Below are 17,500 nucleotides of genomic sequence, written 5' to 3'. Positions count from 1 at the left end.
TGACAGGTGAGAGGGGTGATCCCATGGGTGCTCCTTCCATTTGTTTGTATCTTTGTCCATTGTAGATGAAGTATGTGTTAGATAGGCAGTGGTTGGTCAGATCTAGGATGTGTTTTGGGGGGTTGTATTTATTTAGGATAGCTGTCAAGGCTTCTTTGATTGGCACTTGGGTGAAGAGGGATACAACATCGAAGCTCACAAGTAGGTCACAGGGCTGTAAGTTTAGTTTACCGTATATACTTGAGTATAAGCCGACTCGAGTATAAGCCGAGACCCCAAATTTCACCCCCAAAAACTGGAAAAAGTTGTTGACTCGAGTATAAGCCGATCCGCCGTTCTGCAAGCCTCTGCCGCCAGCAGAGGCTCGATCCGCCATTTTGCAAGCCTGAATACACAGGAATACCCTGTGTGGCCTTGGCTCTCCGGGAAGCCCTGGCTGTCCGCTTCCTCGCTCCACGCTGCTATTCGGGGCCCGTGCGTTCCCCGGGCAAATCGCGGTGCCCAGCAGGCGAGGAAACACGCCTGCTCCAGTCGCCCCCCCTTCCCTCAGGAGACGCGAAGCAAGTGACCGCCCAGAGCTTACCGAGGACTTGCTTCGGTGCTTCCAGGATCGCGTGCACCTCTCCCAAGCCGCCGCCCGGAGACCTGCCGAAGTTTGGGGAGGTTTGGGGAGGTGCGCGCGCACCTCCCCAAACCTCCCCAAACGTCGGCAGGTCTCCGTTCCTCTGCGCCCTGCCTGCCTGCTTCTTTCCACAGCGGAAAGAAGCAGGCAGGCAGGGGGCGGAGGAACGGAGACCCGGCGACGTTTGGGGAGGTTTGGGCGCCTCCCCAAATATCCCCAAACGTCGCCGGGTCTCCGTTCCTCTGTGCCCTGCCTGCCTGCTTCTTTCCACAGCGGAAAGAAGCAGGCAGGCAGGGGGCGGAGGAACGGAGACCCGGCGACGTTTGGGGAGGTTTGGGCGCCTCCCCAAATATCCCCAAACGTCGCCGGGTCTCCGTTCCTCTGTGCCCTGCCTGCCTGCTTCTTTCCACAGCGGAAAGAAGCAGGCAGGCAGGGGGCGGAGGAACGGAGACCCGGCGACGTTTGGGGAGGTTTGGGCGCCTCCCCAAATATCCCCAAACGTCGCCGGGTCTCTGTTCCTCTGTGCCCTGCCTGCCTGCTTCTTTCCACAGCGGAAAGAAGCAGGCAGGCAGGGGGCGAAGGAACGGAGACCCGGCGACGTTTGGGGAGGTTTGGGCGCCTCTCCAAATATCCCCAAACGTCGCCGGGTCTCCGTTCCTCTGTGCCCTGCCTGCCTGCTTCTTTGCACAGCGGAAAGAAGCAGGCAGGCAGGGGGCGGAGGAACGGAGACCCGGCGACGTTTGGGGAGTTTTGGGGAGGTGCGCGCGCACCTCCCCAAACCTCCCCAAACTTCGGCAGGTCTCCGGACAGCGGCTTGGGAGAGGTGAGCGCGATCCCGGAAGCTCCAAAGCCTCGGCCGCACACAAGTCCTCGGTAAGTTTTTTTGTTGACTGGAGTATAAGCCGAAGTGGAATTTTTCAGCCCAAAAAGTGGGCTGAAAAATTCGGCTTATACTCAAGTATATACGGTACTTATGATCTCTATGAATTGGAATGAGTTTTGTACGTGTGAGGTGATGGAATTTGCATAAGGCTGTAGTTGTTTGGCAAGAAATTTGGCTAGATTTTGTAGAGGTGAGCCTATGGAGCTGACTATGGGTCTGAGTGGGCTTCCTTCTTTGTGTATCTTGGGCAGACCATAGAGCTTAGGACATCTGGATGATTTTTCTCTGGGAATGATTGTTTTCTGGATCTCTTCACTGATGGGGGTGGCTTTTATTTTTGATTTTGTGGTTTTTTCCAGGTAGGTGGTGGGATCTGTCTTGAGGAGTTTGTATGTGGAGTCTCGGAGTAGGTTGGATAATTTGGTATGGTAGTCAGATGAGTTCATTACCACCGTGGCGTTGCCTTTGTCTGCTGGCAGAATGATTATGCTGGTGTCATTTTTTAGGTTAAGTAGTGCTGTCTGTTCCTCTTTGGGTAAGTTGCTTTTGGGTGGTTTGCTGGTGCAGAGGATGTTGGTCACTTCGAGTCTGATTTTGTTGGCGTCATCAGGGTTAATTTTGGTCAGGCTGGATTCGACTCCGCATATAATGGTTTCCGTGGGAATGTGTTTGGGAGCGACTGCAAAATTAAATCCTTTAGACAGGACGTTGGTTTCGGCTTTGGTGAGAATCCTATCTGAGATGTTGTGCACAGTTTGTTTCATGTGTTGCTGTGGGAGAGGAGGGGTTTGTTTCTGGCGTTCCTTTAGTCTTCGGAGTTTATTGGTGTGTGTGTCTGTTTTGTAGGCAGTCTCTGTTTCAGCTCTCCAGACGGCGATTTGTTTGAATTAGTCCCAAAGTGTGGGGTGGATCTTGTTGCTGAGTTTGAGGTGAAGTGTGAGGAGGTCTCTGTTGATTCGGTCCAGGAGGAATCTTTTTGTGTGGAGTTCGTTTCCGATTAGGGCCAGTTCTGTTCTTATCAGGATGCGTTTGATGGCTGCAGAGTTGGAGTGGAATTTCAATTGGAAGGATGTGGGGATTAAATTTTGATCTCGGCAGTTGCGTAGGAATGTGAGGTCACACAGAATGGAAGCTCTTCGTACTTCGAGTTTTTCGTAGGTCTTGGTTAGCGGGTAGATTTCCTCCCCATAGAGGTAAGATATTTGTTTTCTGAGGTTTTCGCGGGTGCCTGTATGTGGATCCTATATGTATATGTATATGTATATATATGTATATGTATATGTATGTGTATATATATATATATATATATATATATATATATATATGTATGTATATATATATATATATATATATATATATATATATATATATATATGTATGTATGTATGTATGTATATATTTAAATTGTAGGAAACGTTTTACTAGCTGTAGTGTTGCCTCCTTTATCAAGATATTTGTACCTGTGTGTACGTGCGTGTTTGTGTGTGTATAAAAATGATCCTAATTTGGACACTTAACAAAAACCCAGCTGTCCAGAGAAGACTATGATGCTGGGAAGGGTGGACGTGTGTGTGTGTGTGTGTGTGTGTGTACACTCGGTTAGCATGGTTGGAGTATCTGGAAGATCGGATACGGGACAGACCTTCCCAAAAGCACCTGTGTGGTGACTGCACTGATGTGAAAACCTAATGAAAAAGATGTGCGTTGTGTTGTGTTGAGTCGCATTGACCACCAGGAGGCAGCAGACGACCAGTTTCATGCATGGCTGGAAATTACTGTTTGAGGCTTGAGGAGCTGCCCAGGGCTAGGTCCAAGCGCTTTCCCTGTTGACGTTCCAGGTGGGGAAATGTGGGTGTCGTTCTAGATCGAAAGGATTCTAGATTCTGAGGGAGGGAAGGAGGGAGGAAGGAAGGAAGGAAGGAGAAAGGAAAGGAAGGAAGGAAGGAAGATGGAAGGAACGGAGGAGGAAAGAAAAAAGAGATGAAGGAAGGAGAAAGAAGAGGGAGGGGGGGAGGGGATGGAAGGAAGGAAGGAAAGAAGGGAGAGAGAAGAAGGAAAGGAGAAGAGGGAAGGAAGGACAAGGATCCAGAAATAGGCAGAGACCAGGGCGTCCCACGGATCTCTCTCTCCTCGCCCTTTCAGTGGCCCCCTGAGAGTTTATATTCTGGCCCACGAGGAAGCCGTCTCTCGCTGGAGATCCCTGATGGGTCCCACCAAGGTGTATCGTGCCCGCCACACCGCCCCGGGATCCATCCGTGGGACTTTGGGCCTCACCGACACCCGGAACACCGTCCACGGCTCAGGTGAGCCCCAGAGCGGGATTCGCGTGGCCTCCACGGGTGGCTCCTGAAGGCCTGGGACACTTCAGGTCGTGCGAAACAAGTGCTCAAAACTGGGGGGGTCCCAGATGGGTGAAGGGCGAGACGGTCACCATCTGCTTTGGATGTGGAAAATCAGCGCCACGGATTGGATCCCTTGTGCCCAACCTAATCCGCCCCGCGAACAATCAAAATTGATTCTGTTGGGCCAGTTCTAGAGATATTGGGGGGGGGTCTCGGGTGCCTGCATGTCTTCTCCAGATATTTGGGAAATTCAGTGCCCCCCAGCAGTGCAGGCAGGATTGGTGCAGATCGGTGCACAGCGGCAGACCAAGAAAGCGTGCTAACGTGCTCCTCCCCTTAAAAGGAGAGAACGGTGAAAGATCCTGAATTCTTTTTATTCCAGAATAAGAAGTGAGGATTGGGGTAAAAAACGAAGGTATCGGGATTCTTCGCTTCAGCCCGACTCGTAAAAGCCCGGGTGAGGGTCCCAACTACGGGGAGGGGGGAACCCCAAAAGGTTAAATCTTGGCAAGTGGAACAAACTTTTATTAAAACCGAGACGTTTCGTTACTCGTCGAAAGAAAACGTCTTCAGTCAAAACGCAAATTTTGGGTTGTCAGAGAGGAGTTGGAAGGAACCAACTCTTGCCATGCAGAGTGTGTGTGTGTGTGTGTTCCCCCCCCCAAATGAAAAGCAACATGTAAACCTGAGACTTTTGTTCTGGATGATTGAGTCTTCATTTACATACAGGAAGGGATCTTGACCAGTAAGCTGGCTGGGGGATTCTGGGAGTTGAAGTCCACACACTTTCCAGGTTGAAAAAAAAACTGATCTGAAGGAATTCATGTTAAAGGCGGTCCTTGACTTAACGACCGTTGCAGCATCCCCGTGGTCAAATTTCAGAGGCTCGGCAACTGGCATGTACTTGTGACCGTTGCAGTGTCCTGGGGGGGTGTCACGTGATCAGCTTTTCTGACCTTCTGACCAGCTAAGTCAGGGGTGTCAAACTCAATTTCATTGAGGGCCGCATCAGCATTGCGCTTGCCCTCGGGGCCGGGTGGGTGTGGCCGGGGTGGGCGTGGCCTACTGGGTGGGTGTGGCTAGAGTGCGTATGGCCTACTGGATGGGCGTGGCCAGCTCTACATCGTTTGCATCAAGGGTGCCTATGGGGGCCTGGGCAGGAATGGGACAGATCTGAGGGTCTCTGGCAGGAGAAGGGTCTCTGGGCCAGGGCCAAGCCAGCGGGGGCCGTTCCCTCACTGTTTCCAGGATGGTTTCGGGGGCCACATGAAACCACTTCGCGGGCCGGATCCGGCCCCCGGGCCTTGTGTTTGACATGTCTGAGCTAAGTCAAGGGGGAAGGCGGATTCATTTAGCAAGGAATAAGTTTCCTGACAGCGAGAACAATCAACCCGCGGAAGGGCCTGCCTCCAGAAGTTGTGGGTGCTCCATCACTGGAGGATTTTAAGAAGAAATCAATCAGGATAGAGCTGGAAGGGGTCTTGGAGGTCTTCTAGTCCAACCCCCTGGGCAGCCATTTGTCTGAAACGGTACAGGGTTTCCTGCCTGAGCAGGGGGCTGGACTAGAAGACCTCCAAGGTCCCTTCCTGCCCTGTTATTTTATCGTTCGGTTATTCTCTTCTTCCTCCTCCCCAGACTCTGCAGCCTCAGCCAGCAAGGAAATTGCCTTCTTCTTCCCGGATTTCAACGAAGAGGAGTGGTACCAGCGTGAGGAGCCACAGCTTTGCAGAGAAACGGGTGGTCCTCACCTGGTCCTGGGTTGCAACCTGAAAGACAGCTAGACGGAGCTGTGAACTGGGCTTCTGCCGTGTCCAGTGGGCAGCCCTCACGAGCTGCAGCTTTATCCCAGCGGGCCAACTTTGTGGTCAGGACGCACCCAGCAGACGGGGGGAGGGTTGCCCGTCTTCCTGTGCCAGAGACCAGAGACCTCCATTGTGCAGCCTTCACCGATTCTCACCTTCCCCAGGGTGTTCCAGGCAGGGGGCAGAGTTTCCAGGCTGGGGTGGGGGGCAGCAGTCTGCCTTGGTTCTCTTGAAGCACCTGGGACCAAGGATGACGTCCTTAACCAGAATAGACCTGCCCCCAACTGGTCTTCTCAGAAGAACTGGAAGAACTTTGAAGAAGAACAGAGGGTCACCATCCTGGAAACAAGCCAGATTTAAGAAGTATAGTGTTCTGTCCCAGCCTATGTACGTTCTTGTTACTTCACAAAGACAGCCCCTCTTTTTAACAGGCTGGAAAAATAAACCCTTTTTATTTGAGTGACAGACCTGATTCTGAAGGAGACCTTGTCCAAAAGGAAAAGCATGAGTCAAACAGGAAATAACTCACAGGCAAAACAAACAGACCATGATCTCTTGACACTGAAGTTCTTTGCAAACGGTTGCCTCTAGCAACCGACCCTGCCCACACATTCCCTTTTTGTTACGCAGCCTTCAAGGTGTGGCTTCTCACTGCTTTCTCCTTCTCCCCTGGAGGTACCCCATTGCCTCCCTCTGTCCTACTCCTGTGACCCGTCTGCGTTTACGAGCATCTCTGAGGTCTTCCAGCTGTGCTTCCTCAGAGTCCAACTCAGCTTCCCAGCACAGCTGGCTCTCAGCTTGAGCACACGTGGAAGGACCAGCCTCTCCATTAGTTTGTAAGTCCTGCAGCTCATCAGAGCCTCCCTCCGACTTACCCAGACTCAAGTGCCGGGATCACAGGCTGGCATGGAATCACAACAGATGGCCTTTTCTGGGGTCAAGCCTGCTCTAGGCTGTCTCAAGCTGGATCGAAAAATCGAGCCCCCCCCCTCCAATTGCAGGACGCACAAGCCTGAATTTTTCTCTTGGCTTGCACGTTGGGCAAACCCATCCTGGTTTGTCTGTGTAGGACTCCTAGACCGTTGGGAAAAAAGGTGCTCCTTCTCTTAATGGTCAACTTTGTGGTGGGAACCCTTTGTGGTTCACAACTGGATGGTCAGTCTTGGTTTGGGAAGGGGTCTGAAAGGGCTGTGGAGCTGGACAGTGAGGGGCTCCTCACCCTCCTGTATGCCCCTCTCTCAGCCTCAGCACCCATGTTATACTTCATGCAACTCGTCCACGGGGAACAGAAGCATGGAGGCTACCAAACATTTGTAGGCATCTGGATCCCGTGCAGGTGCCTGAAGATCAGGGTGTCCAATCTTGTCAAACTTTCAGACTTGTGGACTCCAACTCCCAGAATTTGCTGGCTGGGGAATTCTGGGAGTTGAAGGCCACAAGTCTTAAAACTTGACAAGGTAGGACAGCCCTGCCTTAGACTCTGGGGTGCCCAGCAAAGGACTCCAAAAGGTCCCTTGTGATCCTCCAAGCATCATCTCCTCCTTTGGGGAGTTTGGCCTTTGACCTGGTCGTATATCTTCCTTCCTAAAGTGCTGAACCCAAGAAAGTTGCTTTTTTCTTTTCCAAAAAGTGAGCAAACATCAAGGAAGGGTTCACCTCCTCCATCTTGGCATTCCTTCCACTGAGACAGCAAGTATTAAGTATTATTAAGAAGAGACTGGACAGTCACTTTTTCTGAGATGGTGTAGGTTGTCCTGCTCGAGCAGGGGGCTGGACTACAAGACCTCCAGGGTCCCTTTCAGCTCTGCTCTGCTCTGCTCTACTCTACTCTGTTACCAGCTGGGGAGGCAATACAGGATTTGCACCCTCAAAACCAACAGGAAAATTACCATTTATGGGATTTTTTTATTGCCAATTGGATGGACTCTGCTGCTTTTTAGACCTGATGGTTAAATACATCCTTGTTCAGTGGAAGGATGACACCCACTCTAGCCTGGCCTTCAACCCGGCCTGGCCTGCTGGATCTTCCCCAGGAATGAAAGGTGAAATATGCTCGCCTAGAATCCATGTTAAGGAACAATTAACAAGGATTTTTTTTAAAAAAGTATAAATTACTGTAATCCCTATTTTGGGTACAAATTCTCCAAACTTATTTAGCTTATTGGTAAATTATTCCTGCCAGGGTGGGGTGGTTTAGAGTTTATTGGGGTTTTATTTCTGTATACCGCTCGGAGTCACTGTTGGTCAGTTGGGCAGCCGCATAAATTTTCTTAATAAAATAAAAATAAATAAATTTGCTAGATAGGATAAAAAGTGGCACCGAATCTGAGTGAGTGGCAAAGCATAAGCAAACTGTCAAGGCGGGACTAGAACTCGCCGTCTCCTGGGGATTGGCCCAAAGTCACCCAGCTGGCTTTCATGCCTGAGGCGGGACTAGAACTTGCCGTCTCCTGGTGATTGGCCCAAAGTCACCCAGTTGGCTTTCTTTCCTAAGGCGGGACTAGAACTCGCCGTCTCCTGGTGGTTGGCCCAAAGTCATCCAGTTGGCTTTCATTCCTAAGGCGGGACTAGAACTCACCATCTCCTGGTGATTGGCCCAAAGTCACCCAGTTGGCTTTCATTCCTAAGGCGGGACTAGAACTCACCATCTCCTGGTGATTGGCCCAAAGTCACCCAGTTGGCTTTCATTCCTAAGGCGGGACTAGAACTCACCATCTCCTGGTGATTGGCCCAAAGTCACCCAGTTGGCTTTCATGCCTGAGGCGGGACTAGAATTCACTGTCTCCTGGTGATTGGCCCAAAGTCACCCAGTTGGCTTTCATTCCTAAGGCGGGACTAGAATTCACCGACTCCTGGTGATTGGCCCAGTCACCCAGTTGCCTTTTTCATGGCTATGGCAGGACTTGAACTTACAGTCTCTCACTTGGTGCCTTAACCCCAGCTGTATGTTTGAAGCCTCCATCTTGATCTTTTTAAAAAACCACATAACACACTCAAAGTGCGAAGGAGGTTTTTTTCTTAGAATCAAAGCCGCTTCCAAGCTGAAGGAAGGGAAAATGGTGCTCCTGGGTTAGATTAACCAAAGCGATACGATTTTACGGAAGGTCTAATTGAGATATAAATTTTTCTCAACCCTTCAACGGGGAAGCATTATTGAAAGTAAAAACAGAGTTGGGAACTTCTTATGACTACCATTTTTAATTATAAGATTGCAGCTTCCCATCTTTACACCATGTAATTTCTATTATAAATTGTAGTTAATTTGCAGTTGTGGTAGATGACACCGGTTTATAAAGGAGATCAAGGCAACTTGGCGAAAGGATGTGGGAAGCCAAATGGGTGGGCTTTAAGGCGAAGAATACGTGACCCACGTTGGGCTGGACACATTGTGGACTGCGCGGGTCTGAAATTGAAGCCTGGTTTGCAAGGTAACAGCGTTCCGTGCGCCTTTGGCGTCTAGTCATGCGGGCCACATGACCACGGAGACGTCCTCGGACAAGCGCTGGCTCTTCGGCTTTGAAATGGAGATGAGCACCGGCCCCTAGAGTCGGAAACGACTAGCACGCATGTGTGGGGGAACCTTTACCTTTTTACCTTGCAAGATGGAACCATAACAATCCATGAAAAATCAGGGTTGAGCATTCTGGGCAGACCAGACCACTACAGATTCTTCAACAAAGCTTAATGAAGCAAAATACACGAATCCAGGCAGTGAAATGGACCAGTGACCCGGGTGTGGGGTGTCAGGGAAAGGAACATCTCACGGCCAATGTACTGTGGGACAACTCATCACGGGAGAAGAATTACACCAGGGCTCTTCAAACTTGGCAACTTGTGGACTTCAACTCCCAAAATTCCTCAGCCAGCCACAAGTCCTAAGGTTGCCAAGTTTGAAGAGCCCTGGTGTAATTCTTTTAAAATATTTTTTTAAATTACTTGGAATAATTGAATTGTTGAACTGTCCCTGGTGAGTTGTCCTACAGCGAATTGGCCGTGCTGAATTGGCTGTGTCGAGCGGTCCCATTCTACCGCGTTGGAGATTATCTATATAAAAACGATGCACAGAATTCCATGTTGTTGTTTTTTTTAAATCCTTCTCCCATTGATGGGGAGTCTGTCTTTGTCAATCCTGAGTCCTCTCCTGGGAGTTTGAGGGTTCTGGTCAGGATCTTAAGTTGTTCCTGGCACTGCACCGTCCTGGACACAGAGTCGTATGTCATTCCTGGGATCTGTTCGAAAACCTCTTCTGGAACAGTCACAGCCCCGAGTGCTCTTACCACACTGGATCCAATTTGGCCTTGACTTTCCTCATCCTCTCCGGTTTCCCCTTCAGGCTCCAATGCTTGTCCAGCTCCACCTTGATGCTGCTGTCACCTGGCACCACTGCATCTATCACCATCGTTGTGTTTTGGTCGTCTCTACTACTGCAATGTCTGCTTGATTGGCCAGTCCCTGCTTCTCTGTCTGGCTCACAGGATCTCAACTTGTTCTCCATGACCTTTTATAGGATCTCCCACCTGGATTTAGGAGGGTGTAGCCCAGGGGTAGGCAACCTTGGCTCTTTTATGACTCGTGGACTTCAACTCCCAGAATTCCTGGCTGGCTCAGGAGTTAAAGTCCACGAGTCATAAAAGAGCCAAGGTTCCCTACCCCTGGTCTAGCCCATGCTCTGTGCAGATGCTTCTCTACTTGGTTCTGCTTGGATGTGCTATTCCTGCCTGCATCTTGCACCTTGCCTGTCTGTGTTGGAGTGTCTGAAGCCTCCTTACGTCGTCTGCCCCTTGGATCCTGTCTGGTGTGGGAGACCCCTGCTTCTGTGGGTCTGGTGCCCGGTGCCTGTTTTGTGCTGCCGTGATCGGTGCCTCAGGCCTGTCTTCTGTGTAGCCCTTTCTGGCCACTGGTGGGAATTCATAGTGTCTGCCCCCTCGGCTATCTGTAGGAGAATATTTGTAGCTCAGGGTGGAGTCTGTGTGGGGGTCCCTGGTGCCAAATCCGTTTTCTCAGGATTTCTGTTTCCTGAACAAACTTCAGATGGAGCTTCCAACTGGTATTAAATTCGGCCCGTCTCTTTTCTCTAATCAGAGCTGACAGTTTTGCCATCCCAGCCAGCTCCACCAACTTCAACAAGCACACTTCCATTCTGCCTATCGCCACATTCTCCCAACAATGAGCATATAGAAGTCTTGTTGCCATGCAATTTTCCCGAAGTTGTGCCCATCAATCTTCACTAAAATATCTCTGCTTATGAAAAAAATGGGCAGATGGAAAGGAAGTTTAGCCAGGCAGGCAGGGAGGGAGGAAAAAAGAAGAAAGAAAGAGAAAGAAAGAAAGAAAGAAAGAAAGAAAGAAAGAAAGAAAGAAAGAAAGAAAGAAAGAAAGAAGGAAGGAAGGAAGGAAGGAAGGAAGGAAGGAAGAAAAGAAAGAAAGAAAGAAAGAAAGAGAAAGAAAGAAAAAGAAAGAAAGAAAGAGAGAGAGAGAGAAAAGAAAGAAAGAAAGAAAGAAAGAAAGAAAGAAAGAAAGAAAGAAAGAAAGAAAGAAAGAGAAAGAAAAAGAAAGAAAAAGAGAGAGGCTGGCTTTTGGTTCCAAAGGCCGACTCTTAAAATAACCTACGTGGTCAAAGATCAAAAAGCAAATGAACTGCAGCTTTGTGTATTAGGAAACAGATACACTTTGGGGCCAGGTGAAGAAGTTGGTCAGGAGAATGCCCAAGTTTGTCCCTTCTTTTTTTTTAAAAAGAAACTTCATGTTCAAATAAGAGAAGAATGAAGTGGATGGCATCTCCCCCAGGAAGAAGAAGCCCCGGAGAGCTGAGGGCTGTGATTGTGACAAGAAAGTTAACAACTCCCTCTGCACCTTGTTTAATCCTTCCAGAAAAACAACCTGGTTGACAGTGCCGTCTCCCCCCTGCCAATTCCACCCCATTAGCAGCCTCCCTGGGCGGCTCTTTCAAGGTGCCAGCAGAAGTCTCCGACGAAGAAGCAGAGCTGGAAAACTTCCTGATCAACTTTGCCAATTAAGCCTTCTTGACACTAACTGGCTAATTAGTAACAAGTATTCCCTGAAGATGAACATATTTTAACTCAGCTATGAGGACTAAGGTCTCCTGGCTTAGCAAGGTAAGAACTGAATGAAACCCAACAGCATAGAACAGAGATGAACAACTAGGGAAGGGGTAGGCAACCTTGGCTCTTTTATGACTCGTGGACTTCAACTCCCAGAATTCCTGAGCCAGCCATGCTGAGGGGAAAGGGAGAGGTTTCCATGCTGAGCCAGGCTGGCTCAGGAATTCTGGGAGTTGAAGTCCACGAGTCATGAGGGGGCCATAGTTCCCCCATGCTGGCTCAGGAATTCTGGGAGTTGAAGTTCACGAGTCATGAGGGGGCCATAGTTCCCCCATGCTGGCTCAGGAATTCTGGGAGTTGAAGTCCACAAGTCATGAGGGGGCCATAGTTCTCCCATGCTGGCTCAGGAATTCTGGGAGTTGAAGTCCACAAGTCATAAAGGGGCCATAGTTCCCCCATGCTGGCTGAGGAATTCTGGGAGTTGAAGTCCACAAGTCACGAAGGGGCCATAGTTCTCCCATGCTGGCTCAGGAATTCTGGGAGTTGAAGTCCACGAGTCATGAGGGGGCCACAGTTTTCCCATGCTGGCTCAGGAATTCTGGGAGTTGAAGTCCACGAGTCATAAAAGAGCCAAGGTTGCCTACCCTTGAACTAGGGCCTGTTTATGCCCTGTGTGTCATGGATTCGATCGACAGAGACAAATAGAGCAGAACTCCGAGGCTTGCAAATTCCTCAAAGAATGTGTTTATTGATACAGAGTATCGGCACTTCAAAAGTGAAACCAAGTCTGAAGAGATGCATAATGATTCCCCAGTACAAAGTTAAGAAATCCCACCTTTATTGCTATGCCAACAACTACATTTCCCATTCAGCTTGTTGGCGGGTTTTGCATGAAGCACCGAGCCTGCAGTCTCGGGAACAGCCGATGACCTTGGTTCCCACGAGAGAGAAAGTCTGTTTTGTTTAGCGCAACACCTGGCAAACCCCCTCCCTCCATGCCATGCGGCAACTAGGAAGGAGAAGGACAAGAAAGATGGCTGCAGCCATGCTCATTCTAAAGTTGATGGTCAGCTCCTCTTCAGAAAGAAAAAATATATCCCGCCCTTCTCCGAAGACTCAGGGCGGCTTACAATCTAAAGCACAATGTGCTTAGCAATAGCCTTCATTCTATGTATATACCTGCTTATTAGAGCTTCCCCCCCCCGCAGCATTATTACAAAGTCAGCTTATTGCCCCCAACAATCTGGGTCCTCATTTTACCTACCTGGGAAGGATGGAAGGCTGAGTCAACCTTGAGCCTGGTGGGAGGCGAACCTGCACTAATTGCAGGCAGCTGGGGTTACTTAAGGAGGCATTAGCCCACTGCGCCACCAAGGCTCTTGCGAAGGCCTATCTGCCTTCACATTGGTACAATTTCACCCACGTAGCCTCTGAAAGGGGACAAGATATCCCACTTTTGCCTTGTGTAAGCAAGAGTCCAGAATAGGTTTGATCTCATAATGGGTCTCTTCCCTCCAGTACCCCTGGACCAGGCGGCTCTTTTGGAATAGGTCTTAAGGTGGATTCGGACACCGGTTTTAAAAGACTGCAATTAAACACAGGATGGACTTTCCCCAACAATCGCGGAAGTTTTAATTCCACCGACACAGGGTTTATGATCCTGTTAATGGGGCCAGGGAACTTCGGACCCAGTTTCTTGCTGGGAAATTTTAACCGTAGATATTTCACTGAAAGATAAACTAATTGTCCGACATAAAAAGGGTTTGTCTGCTTGTTCCTTGTAAACCTTAGCCAATCCTTTCTTCACGTTCACCCAAACCCCATGGAAAGATGTCACCCATCGGTCCAAGGTCTGGGGAGTTGGTGGCTCCTGTGGGAACTCAGGCATGGGCACAAAATCTCTACCCATCACTATTTTGCATGGGGTGAGACCAGTATTACTGTGCACACTATTACTGTAGGCTCCCTCTGCAAAAGGTAAAAGGTCAGCCCAATTCGACTGCTGGCAATTCACATACCATCTGAAATGCTGTCCCGCTATTGCGTTAGCTTTTTTGGTGGCACCATAAGTATTTGGATGAAAAGCAGGTGAAGGCCCCTGGGAGGACCCCATCAGTTTAACAAACTCCCTCCAAAATTTTGCAGTAAACTGCACCCCTCTGTCAGAGATAATCCACTTTGGGGCACCATGGAGCTGGTATATGTACTGCAAAAACAGTTTGGTTCATTTCTGGGCAGAAGGAAGTCCCAAGCAAGCGATGAAAGGTGCCTGTTTGGAAAATAAATCTATCACAGTCCATATCACAGTGTTTCCCTTGCTCCCAGGTAATTCTACTGTAAAATCCATGACTATCTCCTCCCAAGGCTGAGAGGTGTTGGCCACTTGCTGTAATAAACCTGGGATTTTTCCAGGACACTTCTTCACGATAGCACAAGTGGCACAACTTTTTACATAACTCTCTATGTCTTTTTTTCATTTTTGACCACCAGAATTGCCTCTGCACTAGATGCAATGTTTTTAAAAATCCAAAGTGACCTGCTTGCTTAGCGTCATGACTCCGTTGCAACATCTGGAGTCTGAGGCTTTCTGGGAGGTATAACTTAGAGCATTTACAAGCTAATCCCCCTCTTAAAGTCAATATAGACCTATTATCTTTGAACCAGGCATCCTGGTGCCATAAAAACAGAATAGAAACACAAGTAAAGATAGGCAAGAAAATAGATAGGCAAGTGAGCACCTGTCCAGCTTAGACGAGTTCAAATCAGCAGGACCAGATGGATTACACTTGGAATCCTGCATCCAGTTTTGGTCACCACAATGTAAAAAAGATGTTGAGACTCTGGAAAGAGTGCAGAGAAGAGCAACAAAGATGATTAGGGGACTGGAGGTTGCTGGAATTGGGTATGTCTAGTTTAACGAAGAGAAGGATGAGGGGGGACATGATAGCTGTCTTCCAATATCTCAGGAGCTGCCTGAGATAAGAAGAGGGAGTCAAGAAGAGGGAGCCAAGCTATTTTCCAAAGCGCCCAAAGGTAGGACAAGAAGCAACGGATGGAAACTCATCATGGAGAGAAGCAACCTGGAACTAAGGAAAAGCTTCCTGACAGTGAGAACAATTAACCCGTGGAACCACCTGCCTCCAGAAGCTGTGAATGCTCCAACACCGGGAGTTTTTAAGAAGAGACTGGACAGCCACTTGTCTGAAATGGTATAGAGTTTCCTGCCTGAGCAGGGGGTTGGGCTAGATGACCTCCAAGGTCCCTTCCATCATCATCATCATCATCATTATTATTATTATTATTATTATTATTATTATTATTATTATTATTATTATTATTATTTCATGGAGCACTTGGGTTATCAGTTGCATAAATACAGCAGGGGCCCCTTCCCAACCCATAGTTACTTCCCCTAAAGTTTTGAAGGACTTAGCTTTGTCTTCTATGCATTTGACCATGGAAGTAATACGTTCAGTGTCAGGGGTATGTATGTGTGTGGGAACAAGAGTTAGCTATTTAAGTGGCATGGGCGCTCATCATGAAACGCAACTCTGAATAACTCACAACAATGAACAACTAAGTAAAACCCCAAATGTCGCTTCTTCACCAGTGACCTTTGATCTATGTAGCTGTTCAGGTCTCAAGCTTCATACCATCTTTGGGGCAATGCTGGGGCAACCGCCAGCCTTTTATGGCTTTGCAGAAGGTTAAGAGGGGAGGGGTCTGCCAGAACCTGGAGGAAGGGTGCCCCACAAGGCAGAAGTTGCTATGGAAAAGGTGTGCTTCCTAGGCCCTGCTAGATGACCCTGTTTAAGAGACAGGACCTGTTTTGTGTCCAGCTTCTGCCAACCTAGCAGTTCGAAAGCACGTAAAAACGCAAGTAGAAAAATAGGGACCACTCCGGTGGGAAGGTAACGGCGTTCCGTGTGCCTTTGGCGTCTAGTCATGCCGGCCACATGACCACGGAGACGTCCTCAGACAAGCGCTGGCTCTTCGGCTTTGAAACGGAGATGAGCACCGGCCCCTAGAGTCGGAAACGACTAGCACGCATGTGCTTTACCTTTTTTACTATGACCTGGTTGAGTGGACTGACACCTTCAGGAAAAGTCAGTCCTGCAAATAACCTGGACTTTTGTCAGGTAAGATTTTTAAAAAAATGATAATTAGTCCTTGAATTGCACCTGGAAAGAAACTGGGAGCCATTTAGAAGGCATGAGTCTCCTGGGGGCAGGTGGGTGAGGCCCATACATTAAATCAAAGTCCAGCTATACTTCCCAATAGGAATAAAAAAATTATTTAGTAGTCTTTTTGAATGTCACGTTAGAAGAAAATTCTGGTCTGATCTGAGCCAGGATTGCATAAGAGTTACGGTGGACATGCTTCTTGAAGAGTAAAAAAAGTTTACTCAAGAGCCTAGAAACGGCACTTGTGGTAGCTACAATTTGAGATATAGAGACCGGTAATATTTATAGGAAAGATGCTCCTGCATAGAAGTAACGACAACGCTTAGACTTCATAGTGCTTTATAGCCCTCCCTAAGCGGTGTACAGACTCAGCCTTTTGCCCCCAACAATCTGGGTCCTCATTTTACCCACCTCGGAAGGATGGAAGGCTGAGTCAACCTGGACCTGGTCTAGGTTGCTTCTCTCCTTGATTAGTTTCCATCCATTGTTTCTTGTCTTCTGGTCCTTTGGAAAATAAGTTGAGCCCCTCCTCTTTGTGGCAGCGCCTCAAATACTGGAAGACTGCTATCATGTCCCCCCTAATCCTTCTTTTCTCTAGACTGACCATACCCCGTTCCTGCATCTGCGCTTCGTATGTTTCAGCCTTCTGCCCCTCATCCTCTTTGTTGCTCTGCTCTGCTCTCTTTCCAGAGTCTCAAGATCTTTTTTATATCATGGCAACCAAAACTGGATGCAACATTCCCAGCGTGGTCTTACCAAGCCATTATAAAGTGGTGCCTAAGAAGATCCTGATGTCAGGTCAGACCCATCACTTCTGCAGCCCACGTATGCTCATCGTGGTCAAGCAGATGCCTTAATGGGATAAAGCGAAGGCACGCACGCATGTATACACAGAGAGATGCGTAGTCATAAAAACGCCATAAAAAGTTTAAAACATTGTAAAAAGCACATCCTGGTTGGATTTAGACACCGAGATGGTTATGTGGTTTTATTATTTTATGACAGGCTGTTCTTGGTTGTTTGGCTCCAATCTAGGATATGGTTATTATTACAGAATGGAATGGAATGGAATTCTTTGTCGGCCAAGTGTGATCGGACACACAAGGAAGTTATCTCCGGTGCAGAAGCTCACAGTGTACATATAATAGGTCATAGATAATAATCATAGTTACTAGGAGAGGTCATATCGTCATTTTATGAGAGTTCATATCAAAGGAGGAAATTCTAGGATAAATTCAGTCCAGAAAACAACCCAAGACTTTGCAATTTCCTTTTTTCTAATTATTTTTTTAAAATTTTACTCCAAAGTTAAAATGCAAACTTCAATAGAAAACAAAAACAAAGCAAAACTGGACAGGATTCAAAGAAAATATGCATAAAAAATAATAATTAAAAGCCTACGCATAAACTGTCTCCCCTAGTTGAAGACTGATAAATATGTTTAAACAATAATTCCCCTCCCTTGCAAAACAGCTTTACACTTTATAAACTTCTACAACCCTCTTTGGCCAGCTAATTTGACCTACTATCTATTTACCGTAAAAAATAATAATAATCGCAAAAACCATTAACTTGTAAAACCAGCAAGAAAACTGAACTTTAGAG

At 48.1% G+C, this 17,500-nt stretch overlaps 3 protein-coding genes across 3 annotated transcripts in view; 2 read left to right on the top strand and 1 right to left on the bottom strand.

Annotated features, from left to right (window-relative positions):
* Window positions 1–6,114, top strand: part of NME6 (NME/NM23 nucleoside diphosphate kinase 6) — a 14,359-nt gene extending 8,245 nt beyond the window's left edge. Inside the window, exons 4-5 of the mRNA XM_083366161.1 lie at window positions 3,648–3,808; window positions 5,483–6,114. Coding sequence (XP_083222287.1) covers window positions 3,648–3,808; window positions 5,483–5,628 — 307 coding nt within the window. The 3' untranslated portion in view covers window positions 5,629–6,114. The remainder of the gene's footprint in view (window positions 1–3,647; window positions 3,809–5,482) is intronic.
* Window positions 1–17,500, bottom strand: part of SHANK3 (SH3 and multiple ankyrin repeat domains 3) — a gene marked incomplete at both ends in the record, with an annotated part of 484,200 nt that overhangs the window by 359,793 nt on the left and 106,907 nt on the right. The window lies entirely within an intron of this gene.
* Window positions 16,609–17,500, top strand: part of LOC310642717 (snaclec coagulation factor IX-binding protein subunit A-like) — a gene marked incomplete at its 5' end in the record, with an annotated part of 6,435 nt that continues 5,543 nt past the window's right edge. The window contains one exon of the mRNA XM_083366604.1: window positions 16,609–16,693. Coding sequence (XP_083222730.1) covers window positions 16,609–16,693 — 85 coding nt within the window. The remainder of the gene's footprint in view (window positions 16,694–17,500) is intronic.

The sequence above is a fragment of the Vipera ursinii genome, assembly GCF_947247035.1.
Source record: "Vipera ursinii genome assembly, chromosome: 6".
Taxonomy (NCBI): Eukaryota; Metazoa; Chordata; class Lepidosauria; order Squamata; family Viperidae; genus Vipera; species Vipera ursinii.
Note: the sequence above shows the minus strand (reverse complement) of the source record. Positions and strands in the feature narration are given on the sequence as shown.